Source organism: Lampetra planeri, chromosome 50 (assembly GCF_965212315.1).
Source record: "Lampetra planeri chromosome 50, kcLamPlan1.2.h2, whole genome shotgun sequence".
NCBI lineage: Eukaryota > Metazoa > Chordata > Hyperoartia > Petromyzontiformes > Petromyzontidae > Lampetra > Lampetra planeri.
The window spans coordinates 80045-93142 of NC_136156.1; the positions used below are offsets into that span (position 1 = coordinate 80045).

A 13098-nucleotide genomic window follows, 5' to 3' on the forward strand; every position below is an offset into this window, starting at 1 on the left:
GGGACCAAGACTGCTCACTGTGTCACACTTCACAGAGGCAGCTGCACCACTTGGCTAAAAGTCGGCTGTCATTGTTGCGTCCAGAGACTGGTTGTTGCCATAGTAATGTGAAATGCCGGCTCAGGATCACCAACAGAGACAGAGCACCAAGTGCTCTATAAATGAAGGGGAAACTATTATTTAATAGTTGTCATTATACAAGCAACCACTCTGCACACTGGGTCCTTTGCTCACTACCCAACTCGGTACAAAGTTACAGGCTACTGAGCCTCCAAATTGCTGAGCCCCAGCGATAATTGGTGTCGGTATCGGTGAAGAGTGTGATTGTAATTGTGTTGGAGGAGTTTATTTTCCACCACATTTGACCGCAAATAGCATGAACTCGGGAAAAAAGCTGTGAAGGCGAGATCGCGCGACGTTATTTTAGAGTTACACTTTGTCCGTGAGCCAGCAGACTGCCACCGGAGCCCCTCTGGGGCTGGAGTATTTAAAACTTAATTTTCCACTGTGCCCAGTACGTCCATCAACGAGGCATTCGGTGCCCAATTACTGTTAGTGGCTGGGCTGGCGAGCACCCAGGAAAGAAAGGATGAGCCTCCGTCCTCACTTGAACCATAGCCAAGGGCCGTTATGCGGAATGTGAAGGTGTACATGAACGTGTAACAGTAATGACAATCCGGAATTTACCCAGGCAAGCCTCACCAAGTCTTAAGGACATTTTCCAGATGGGCCCTGCTGGCAGTGTTCGAAAAAATGAGTTTCAACTTTGTTGAGTGTGGGATGAGACTGCAATATACCGTCAAATCTCGGGGAGCTAGTCTCGAGTAAGCAGGAATTCGGGGGGAAAGCCAGAAGAAGGCTCGCCAGCCCAAAAGAAAGAAACCACAACTCCCACCGGAATGCAGTAACTCGTGCTCATTCAGCAGCATGTGGTCGGAGATTGCATGTGTATGTGGACTAGCAATTCTAAAGCTATGTTTATACTTGTATGTTGTTAGAATCTGTACACGTGGATGCCACGTGCTCTATTAGTTCCCTTTGGGTTGTTTTGTTCACCTTGACTTTGGTTTGCATTCGGTTTACAAATAACCTAAATATCAGCTTCAACAAGACTTATGAAAAAACACTTTCAGCCTTCCACATCCAGTTAGTCCCAGCCATCATCCTCTGATTTTTTTTTTACTTTTGTAAATACTAAATTGTTATAAGCGTTGATTAAATGTGGAAGTTGTTAATTACGTGTACACACAATTTAACTTGTTTAGCAATCATGTAGAATTTAATTATTTGTGTTATTCCAGATATCCCCCATAACCGGAAAGGCTGTTTCTCTATTAATCCGGCTACAAGAGATTTTACTGTACCAAAGAATACTCGCACATATGCAGTGACAGCACTCAGACTCTGCATATATTAACTTGTTAGAAACCTACTTGCTCTGCTGCCTTTTCCAGGCCTCCTTGCTTCCACTGCGGGAGGCTGTGTCACACGCATCATGGCAATAGCGAAAACCCTACAATCCACAAACCCTGAGTTCAAATGCTGGATCACAACCATGAACCAACTTGGCTGTCCCAAATGTTGAGGCAGCCAGAAAGTCGAGGCTACTTGTAATACGTTTTGACTGTGTTGGATGTTGCTCGCAGCAGCAACAGCACCTCTTAGATTGCGTTGAACGTAAGATGTCTTAGATTATAGTCGCGTCACTGAGACTGCCCTCGGCTTAGCGATCTTCAACAAGAGGCATGCTCTATCACCCTGTACTGTGACTGTATATAGTATATAACATCTATATAAAGTAGACTGGCTTGCAACAAAATACAGGATCACTATAAGACACCTTTAAGCTTTGTTATTTTGTTATTTTTACATCTCTGTTTTTAAAACATACACTATTTACTATTATTAGAAGAAAAACAATTGTCTTGTGAAATGCTTTGATTAGTTAAAACCAAATCACTCAGACTTGATTTGAAGCTTTCGTGACTGCAGGAATTACTCTTTGGTTTTTTCGGTAAAGTCATGTAGAAAGAAAATAAGTTAAATAATATAATAGATGTTTCGCACGTGGCCTGTAATCCAGCACTGTGTGGGCAGCGAGGATTGGTGGATCGCACAAATGTTGCGAAACTCCCCATGGTCGTTGAGGTGCAATTTACCCATTAATACAATGCATAGTTTCAATAAACACACCTCCAGTTTCATTTTAATCAACTAAAATTCCAATCGTGAACTGGGAATTGAACCTGGAGCCTCCAGATGACAGTTTTTACCCAGCGTGCTAGCCTGTACTGTGCAACATCTTGTAATACATCAAGGTTCCCTACCTATATTCGTTGTTCGGGTTTATCTTAGCGGTTGTGTATACAGTATAAGGACAATGTGGATAAAAGGCACAAACGATGAACGTGGCATAAAATATAATCGTAGGAAAAGAAAAAAAACTGTTTAGCGACCCCAGAAATCGTACGCCTTTGTTAGTCTCCATGAAACAGTGTGGCAGATGAAGGGCTTGTGAAGATCTTTCAAAGGGTTTCATGCAGAGCCACTTTCACAACAGATCAATGGGGAAATATATTTCACCACAAGGTCACGCCCTTTTGGGCCGTGCCCTTTATCCCAGTGCGTTCGCCACGACAAGGATGTTTCAAAGTGACTCCCGTTATATCCATTAGAGAAAGCGTCGTGCAGAGAGACGTTTTGGCAATGGAGCCAGGGATTTCAGCTCGGTGCCTGCAAGGGGCCGCTAACAGGCCCGTGATTTACACGTAAAAATGAGCAACGACACAGCGTCTGTCCCTGTGCAGTCGTGGGTTCTATTGAGACGCACTCTCGAGTATGGAGGCAACACGTTTTGTTCACTAACACAACAGGTAAGTCTCCACTCAACGGGATAACGACTATAGGTCGTGACCACCACAGATAGCTATGTAACCATACGGGAACACTAAATAATCGACCGGGTCAGCTAACACGCTGCCTGGCTCTCGACGGCTTGTCCGACGCCCGAAGACCGAGGATCGAAGACTCGGCTGGCGGATTCCATTCCTTGGGATGGCAACGATGATGACGGCGACCCTGCCTGCTCCTCCGCACCGGCTTTTACCCGCCACAGTGTGGCCGGGCTCCGCCCCTGGCCACGCCCCCTTCCAGATTCTTCTCAAGGGTCCTGGTTCCCCATCACGTGTCCCTCTCATCTCCTTTGGGGGGGGGGGGGGTAGCCCCTTCCACCTTGTCCAGTCACATGTCCTCCCGGGTTCACCCACAGGCCATGTTCTCACGCGCCCTCTCTCCGTTACCAGGGCTATGCCCCATACAGGACCCCTGTCACTTGCTACTGTGGCTGCCCTCCAGTGACCTTTAGGATGTCACTACACCTGTGGCATTTGTGGTCAGAAAACTGAACCAACACCGCAGGGGTCCAGTGTACGCGGATTAATCCGAGCCCCCAGTGACGTAACGAAAATTCAGTTTATTCACTCAATTCGGTCCAACCCAGATCGGACAAAAATATAGAAAATATTACAAATAATATTTTGTGCTATTCACTGCTAGAGCGTATTTTGGCTAACTCTTCCATGATGACCAGACATTGGAAGTGTACCCACACTATACCCCACCACACGTGCTCTAGGTGGACACAGGCAGGGGGGCATTCAAGAAACCTGCACCGTCGTTTCAGGTGCCGTACCAAACGATCAAATTGAACCAGCGACCTCTGGATGGCAAGTTCAGCCCGCTAACCATCCTCTCTTATGTGGTGTTTGTAAAATGCTTAAAACATGCCTTTCTAGTTCTTATTTAAGTGTATGTTGGTGTCAACATCGTTCATAATGCATCTTTCATAATCTTCTTGGTTCTTTCGGTAAAGTCACGTAGAAGGGAAGTAATAAAATAATAAAAATAAAACATAATAAAACAATTCTCACGACGTTTCGGCTACAACGCAAGCAGCCGTCTTCAGGTGAAGAATGAGACACTGCCAAGCTAGGAGCTTATATATAAGCTGATTTGGAGGTGGAAGAAGAAGAGAGCCTTAACAAAAGAATGTGCATATCAAGAGGAATTTAGCATATTCATGGGAAATGCGTAGGAGGTGGGCGGGGGGGTTTCAAAGTCATATTATGCCCATGCATTATGCAGGATCAGCAGCACCAAAGGGAGGGGGGGTAGCATTAACAAAGGGAGGGCATGTTAATAGTATGTAGAAGTAATGAAACATGTGAATGGGAAAACGGTGGCAGGAGATCCACAGCGGAGCAAATAATGCATTCCCTGTGGAGAACACAAGATACACAGTTAATGCCAGTGAGTGGACTGCGGTCTAAAAGTCACCATAAACGTGAACAACAATCAGTTAAGATCCGAAGTGGTTTATTACGTCCTTCCAATGATTGCTGAGCCAGAATCCATCTTCTCGGTTGAAATTGTCTCTGTGTTTGTATATGTGGATCGCCTCATGAACGAATCTCTCATGGTAGCCAGATGGCTTGCAGAGAACCTCTGTCTTGGAGAAGTCAATGTCATGTGAACCCACTGAATTGTAGTAGTGATCTGCCACGGCTGAGGTGTTTGTCCTACCGTGTTTCAGGTCAGCTTTATGTTCACGGATGCGGTCCGAGACATGTCGTTTGGTTTCTCCAATGTAACTGCTACCACAGAGGCAACTTAGTTTGTAGACGCCAGGGTACTGTATGTCTAGAACCACGTCTTTTACAGACGGAACCAGATCACGGATTTTATGTACTGTGTTGAATCGTACCTGAATCTTGTGTTTAATCAGGATTTTGGAGATCTTTTTTGTGACCCCAGCAATGTAGGGTAAGGTGATGGTTTTGAAAGGCTCCTCAGCAGGATCCTTCTTGACGGTTGGAGTGATGGCCTTGCGGATTGTGTAGTCGGAGTAACCATTAGCCTTAAGAGCTTGGCGTACGTGTTTGAGTTCACTGGCAATGTGTTCCTGGTCGGAGATGCATTGGGCTCTATGGTATAGAGTCTTGATGAGGTAGTTCTTCTGGGATGGATGGTGGTGGGAATCCGGTTTTAGGTAGGCATCCGTATGGGTGGCTTTCCTGTAGACAGAATGGCTCATTGAACCATCAGGTCTCCTTTTGTGGAGGCCGCTCTCCGATCTCACATTAACATGCTAATTTCTCCATTCATGGATGTCCAGGAGCCAGCTGATGGCTTGTGAGGAGGGCTTTGTGTTGGCCATAGACAATGGTGGCTTTTGTTAGGGCTAATCCAGAGCTTCCTCAGTATTGAGCCTAATTACTATTACAGATGGCTTAGATAAGAGGTTATCTTCCCAAACTGCATTGATTATCATTTCTTTTCACTAAAACTGGCAGATTTCAGGTTTGAACCCTACATCGGATAGATACTGGTTTTCAAGGAGATCTTATTTTCTGATTTGGTAATTACAGACAGTCCCCAGGTTACGGAAGGGTTAGGTTCCCGAGAACGATCCGTAACCCGAATTTTACATATGTTGGAATCTGAACAATTTCCCCCCAAAATGAACGCTAAATTCACATAGCCGAAAATATTTGTGCCTCCCCTACCGTTTTCTCTCAGTACTGTATCACGCTGTCGTCCGTTTTCTACTGCTACCTTCATCGTATCGCTGTACATACGCTCTGCACTGCCTGTGATTCTTTAATTTGATCGAATATCTACCGAAACACTACCCTTAAATAAACTAATGGAACATATACTTTACTGCATCCAATTGTTTATGAATACATAAGTCATTATTGCAATGCAATTAAGGTTAATATTACACTGAAAGTTAGGAGACAATGTGGCGGGTCCATGATACTCATGGTAACAATGTAACAGCGTGACTCGGAGTTGCTCCACTGTACACTACCACCTTGGGGAATACTGTATGCTGCTAGTCTTACGCCTCGCTCCACGGCGCTCATATGCAACCTCACCGCGCTACATCATTTGTGCTTGCGTAACCAAACATTTACGCATACAGAATCTATATTTTTAAAACATAATTTATGGGAGCATTTCCGTAAAGTCGGATTTCTGAAAGTCTGGTCTCCCATAAACCGGTAACTGTCTGTACTTGTGTTTGTTTTGGTTATGACAAAAGCAGGATTCAGGTCTCGGAAGCTAAGCAGTTTTAAACCTGGTTAGTCCTTGGCTGGGTGACCACCAGAGCTTATCAGTCGTTGCAGACATGGGGCTATGAGATGTGGCCAAGAGAAGGCGGTGCTGAGTGTCAGCTCCCCGTTGCAGAGGAGTGTTTTCTCCGGGTTCTATGGTTTCCTCCTACATAAGGCCACACGCTCATTGATGCCCAAACATCCTAATACAAGATCTGGCGTGAAAAAAGTGTGAAGTTTATTTAATAAATAATATGACTTTTTATGGGTAAATAATTAGCAATATTATTTAATGATTCATCCCTCCTGCAACCCAATTAAGTGTTACAATTCACAATTGAGATTTGATCACGGAATCTACATGTTTGTCTTGTTTCTACTTTCTCATGAGTATTTCTAATTTGTTTCGTTTCATTTGTGTAGTGTCATTTGCTTCATTAGCCTAAATGTTATTTTCATAATTGGATGCATTTGTCATGAGTGTACAAATATATTTTAATCAATCAATCATGAATTTCGTAGTTTCTAAATGAGCAAAGAACAAAGATAGATGTAAATAATAGAGCTTTTTTTACCCGTAAAACCTGAACTGAGTATGAAGATTGTTTTCAGGAACGCCCTGCTTGTTCCAAATGATCTTTATGGCGGTACCCCGGGGTACCAAATAGTACAAAATGGCCGAGGCAAATCAATATTTTATTTCTGGGACACTTTTTTCGGGGAGTGGAGGGTGGGGGAGTAGAGTGAATCGTTACACCCCTGGGGATAGCGATTTTGTTTGGGTGTACTGTGGGCTACCGTGTTACAAGAGTGTCGCTAAATGCCCTTTGAAAGATTTGAGTGAAGCTCGCTGCCTGTTTGCCATAAACTGTGCGTGTGAAACGGAAAAAAATGATCTTTTGTTCCGTCCAATTTTAATTCAAGGTCGTAGCGCCATATGATGAGACGAAGAAGCCATTTGGAAGTCTCACAGTAGAATTGTTATTATTTTATGCAGGATGTCTCACAAACTCGTGGTCGAACTCTCTCATGCACCCTGCGATGAGTTTTTCCCATGAAAGTCAAACATTGGGGAAACTAAGCGACATGTCTCGGACCGTGTTCGTGAACATCAGGCAGATTTGAAACACGGCAGGACCAATACCTCGGCCGTGGCTGATCATTATTTTAATGCGGCTGGCTCACAAGAAATTGATTTTTCTAAGACGATGTTACTTTGCAAGCCTACTGGCTATCAACAAAGATTCGTTCATGAAGCCATCCATATATACAGACACAGACACAATTTCAACCGAGAGGAAGGTTCTAGACTCAGCAATCATTGGAAAGATGTCATCAACCACTTTGGGTCATGACTTGACTTGTGCTTTCTTGTCAATCAACCTCCACCGTCAGCAGTGTGGTGTGTGGAGCGGGGTGCAGTGATTTCCTGGCAGCCCTTTGCTGCATTGGCATTGCTGCTGCATTGGCATTGTTGCTGCATTGGCATTGCTGCTGCATTGGCATTGCTGCTGCATTGGCATTGCTGCTGCATTGGCATTGCTGCTGCATTGGCATTGCTGCTGCATTGGCATTGCTGCTGCATTGGCATTGCTGCTGCATTGGCATTGCTGCTGCATTGGCATTGCTGCTGCATTGGCATTGCTGCTGCATTGGCATTGCTGCTGCATTGGCATTGCTGCTGCATTGGCATTGCTGCTGCATTGGCATTGCTGCTGCATTGGCATTGCTGCTGCATTGGCATTGCTGCTGCATTGGCATTGCTGCTGCATTGGCATCACCGCCCATGCTCCTGGTGCTGCTGATACACTTGGGCTATGCCCATCCCCAAACCTTTTTAAACAATCTTGATTTGAAGCTTTCATGACTGCAGGAATCCATACTCTTTGGTTCTTTCGGTAAAGTAACGTAGGTAGAAAATAAACAGTTTTCCTTTAGAGGCTGACTTCTTTGCCTGGTGACGACCGTTTGTGTTGCGATCAAAACGTCGTGATATTTTTATTCATTTTATTTGTATTCTTTTTTTCTATCTACGTGAACCGATTTTTAAGCTTTCGATGTTTAAGCTTTCAATGCTGGAATATAGCCAAAGTAAGTGAAAACCAAATTAATGTGTTTTGTGTATGGGTGTGGTGCAACCATGAGATTTTTCTTATGACAGATCTGCTATTCAGCCAAATGAAAATTAACATTTTACCTGCAATTTTGAATACGTATATAGTCATTGGTGACTGGGGTTAGACTATCAAATGCACTTGAGAAACCAGTGAAATTACAAGTGGCTGTAACCTAGATTAAAACGCCATATCCCAGTGGTTCTGGCTTAGCTCCCTGACCGATGAAGCACCCATCATTTAGCAGTTGTACAGGAGAATTTCAACTTTGAATGGTGCATCGTGAGTACAGCTCGTCGAGATGAGTCGATTGCCGCATCACCGACCATCAACAGACTAAAAATGACTGCATCATGGACATTGTGCGAGAGCCGGGGTACTGCCATAAGGTTCATATAGTACGCTCTATAATTACTCGTTTTGAATGTGTGAGAAAATACAAGTGTCTGGAAAACAACCCATGCATACAAGAGGATTAACTCTCTTATTTCTGCAATATAACAATATTGAATAGCCTTGCTCAAAAGTGCAAAACAGTTTTTTTGAGTAGCCAAAGGTTTTTTTAATTTGTATACATAATATTAATGTTTTCATTCATCCAGAATAAATGTCTCCAGAGGGGGCAGGAAAATTAAAAGTAAAGCCAGAGAATTAAAGGTCACGTGTTCTATGAAGGACACAATGGGCTCTCTGTGGCCCCGACTCAAGAGAGCCAAGTCCAGAGCTGCTCCCACAATGCCAAGCAGCGAATGCGTCAATGTGTAATCCTGGCCACTGGGTGGTGGTAGATTGGCCAATCACCATGTGAGAGTCGGTGGCTCACACTTTGGATGAAAGGGTTGGTGGATCATGCAAATTTATAAAAATGCCAAACCCAATGAACCATAAGTGGCCAAAGTATGCCATTACATATAATGAGTTTTGTGAATCCATCTGTATAGAACTTTGAGTGTTATCCTCTCATATGTATGAATTTTCTCCAATTGCTCCAGTGTCTCCCACATGCAAATCACTCCTTAAAAACGAATGCGCTAAACGTCGCAATGCAGCAGACTTCTGAAAAGGGTCTTGACACTCAATGCTCAAGTCTTTACTGGATAAATACATATTATTATGATTGGATAGAAGACAGCAGAGCCAATTGAAAAGTTGCCAGTGTGAGTATAAGGGATTGCACTGCATGATGTTTTGTACCCATATATTTGAATGCGTTATGTTAATATTCCCCAGCATCAGGTTATCTGCTTTAGGAAAACCCGGCCTAAGGGGCGGCTGATCATGGCAGCAACCAAGGAGCAAAGCTGTATGGGAAACAGAGAAACAGAGGGAAACAAATACAATGATAGAGACACAGACATATAGAGACAGAGAGATACAGAGAGAAACTAAGAAAACTAACACAGAGACAAAGAGACACGAAGAGACGTACTGTATAGAGAAAGAGAGATGGAGAAAAACACGTAGATGGAGACGAGAGAGAAATGCACAAACATTGAGGGCAGCAGAGAAACATGAATATTGACAAACAGTGGGAAACAGACACCGTCAAACAAAAATAGATGCATTGAGAAACACAGAACCAGACACAAGAGTAGCATCGACCACCAGCAAGCCCCTTCGGTGGTTACCTCTCGAGACACGCACAAATGTTAGTTCATCCAAGGTGCTGCTCGAATTAAATCGAGCCCTGACTGCAGGTGCTGGAGAGTGTGAGAGTGTAAGAACTACCGCAAATGTGTGATTGTCCCGTCAAATTTGCGAGACATGAGATCTCTCTAAACCAGGCAAGCTACTGCGTAGAGATTTGTACTTGAAGCGTGTGGCTGTGATGTGGGAGCTTGCTGTTGCTTATCGTTGCCCGCACTGTATGTGCTCTAAGCCTCTGAACGCGCATGCCATGCCCAGCAGCTGGGAATGAGAGAACCCTTGACAACACTGCAGGGGTCCCACAGCTAATGTTGAACGTGATGAGATGTTTTGACTATAAGTCATGGTCATCAGTCTAACACACTCACGTGGGTTGTCGCCACCTAACTCATTATTCGCTCACCGTCTTAAATAAGCATGCACCGTCTGGATGTTTAAACTTAACTGAGACTTGGCCAGTGAGCTTTTCGAAGAGAGGCAAAGCAGGGCAGTGGGGTGATATTGCGCAGATCACGACCTTGCAATCGGCGCAAACGAATAACCCGCGGTTGCACTGTGGTTAGCGTGTCACTTATCAGTATCACGTCTGAGTTGGGCTGAACTTTTATACATTTGCGTAATATGTTGGGAATTATTAAGATATATTAATTACAGTGGTTTTGCTACGGTTGTGATTGTATGCTTAATACACAAGTTGTGCGACTTTCTAACCTAAAGAAACCGCTCTCTACTTAAATTTGTTCGCCCATGCTTGGCCTGAAAAGGACCAAATGCGTTCTCTTTAACTGAGCACCAAGATTAATTAATTATTATTTTCCCTTCCTGTTATATTTTAAATCCTATTCCACTTGGGATATCCGTGTCATGCCTTGAGACAAAGATATTTCTACTTGAATCTTTTACAGACAGCAGTTGTTGTCCACTATGTGTTTGCCCTAGATAGTTACATAATTACCGATATCCCTTCTTTGTCCACGTTAGAGGTAATCATTGTATATGCTCCGCAGGGAGTGGGCACTGCAGTGCGGTCATTGGTGACCGGGCTGACACCATTAACTCAGTCGACATGGGAGCTTGGTTGAAGTACAAGAAACTGCAACTCGGATTTGAGCCAAGGACCTCAGTGGTGGCGGTTCAGCGATTCTGTGTGGTATTTATTGCCATGAACCCCCACAACCTCCTCTGAGATTCATTGTTTCTTTTGCAAGCGTCATCTTATAGTCATATATACAAACAGGTATATTTAGTAAGATGATTTTGGCTGAGTGTACAGTTAGCTATGTGTACGCTGTGAAAGAAGTTGAACATACAGTTTTAGAACTAATGTTTACAAGTAACTTTTACATGTGTGGACTTTTCTACCAGCATATAAACCAATGTCACAAGGTCTTTAGTGTCTATTGTACAGAATTTTGCATGCTTTGATACTTTATTAAAATGTATGTATTAGGGAGGAGTGGAGTGGTGGCGCAGTGGTTAGATTGCTACGCCATGAACCCCAGAACTTGGGTTCGATTTCCGGCAAAGCTGGGCGCGCTTCCCTCGGCAACGTCCATTGACCAGTGCGGTGAAGTATAGTCAAACAAATTTCGATTTAAAGCTTGCGTGACTGCAGGGATTCATCTTCTTGATTCTTTCGGTAAAGTCAAACAAGTCCAATGACTAACATTGTGTGGGGGGACTTTCTTACAATATTGACAAAGAGCTCAAATTTTACATTGAAAAATATTCACTGGCCGACTGGTTGAACTGGCCCAGTGGGGAGCTCTCTGATTAGTCGGACCTTCAGCTTGAAGAGTCTCTCGCACAAGGTGGCCAGATGCCCCAGGCAGCTAATAACGTGTCAGCACTGAGCTGCCACGGGAGGCATCTGGAGTTGGAATCCAGGCAGCCATCTGTTGCTAGTCCAGGGTTCTCAAGTGTATTGAGTGGATGTATTCAGCCTGGGAATCGGTGAGTGCACAAAACTTATTTCATTTAGTTTTCTCTTAAAGTAGCACATTTCCAGCTCTAAGGCCTAAATATACGTTTGACGGCCACAAACGTCTCAAAGCATGGTAGAGTATAATTTTACTTTACCATGACAATGACATGTATGTATGGTTCAAATCCAGCAGCCGCTCTGATTATTACCATGGTGTGGAATAACAATGTGTGTCATCTGCATCACAATGGACGTTAAAGATCCCCCTGATGTCATTCACAATAGTAGGCCCTGGTGTGCAGGTGTCAGGGTCCAACTTTGTCAAATTCAAATTACTCAATTTGGGTTTATACACAGCAACCATCACCCTCTTGCTGGCAGATTAATTCCTCAGGTCAGAATCAGAATTTGTATTCATACTGCAGGAGCAATCCGATGAGCTATACATCTTCTTCACAGATGTCCAGCAGGGACACGGGGTCAGAACGGTACAAAAACAAACAATCTAAAAACACAATAGGAGTGCAAAGTATAGGAAAGGTAAGCAAATCACTAAAAAATATATCCATAAACTCAACTTTTATTTAACCATGTATAGCCTAAAAGCAACCTGGTCACAATGATAGCTCAACGAAGAGGCTTATCACGTGGACATTTCTAGCAATCCAATAATCTAAACGATCTCATGTGGTTAAACAAAACAAACGTAATGGTCATAGTAACCTAAGGCCCACACAGCATGGGGAGGTCCTGGTCCACCTCCATCCCATCTTTGCATGTGCCCGGTTTTTGTGTTGCAGCCGGAGCCGTGTACGACGTAACCCTCAACTTCAAGGACAACAAGAACCCATCTCTGCTGGGGATCCTTTACGGCAAGACGTACCAAGCCGACATGTGTGTCAGGTACGAGGGAGGGCAGTTTCTAGTCCAGTGCGTTTCACACTCCAGTGCTCATAACCCTCCACGGTGGACTATGGATTTTTTTATCCATTGTCTGGAATTTCAGAATCAGAATATGCATTTATACTGGAGGAATATGGTCAGCTATAAAGCGTTTTTTCACCAATGTCCATTCGGGGCGGGTCATAATTTGCGCCTGTGCCAGAGAGATGGCACCTGTTACAGTAATGAAACATTTCTAGCCACTCACCAACATATGCTCATTATAACCAGGGAGATCATTTGACTTTTAACCTAAACACTAGCCTGATCGTTTGTGTATGGTGAGCAAGATAATTAAATTCACCAAGAGAGGTCAGAGAAGTTTTATTGGAACCAGGAATGCAAAGGGACA

At 43.9% G+C, this 13098-nt stretch overlaps 1 protein-coding gene across 7 annotated transcripts in view; it reads left to right on the plus strand.

Annotated features, from left to right (window-relative positions):
* Window positions 1–13098, plus strand: part of AGPAT3 (1-acylglycerol-3-phosphate O-acyltransferase 3) — a 62976-nt gene that overhangs the window by 41270 nt on the left and 8608 nt on the right. For all 7 annotated transcript variants that reach the window (XM_078616293.1, XM_078616290.1, XM_078616292.1 and 4 more), the window contains one exon: window positions 12605–12707. In XM_078616293.1, the coding sequence (XP_078472419.1) occupies window positions 12605–12707 (103 nt within the window). The remainder of the gene's footprint in view (window positions 1–12604; window positions 12708–13098) is intronic.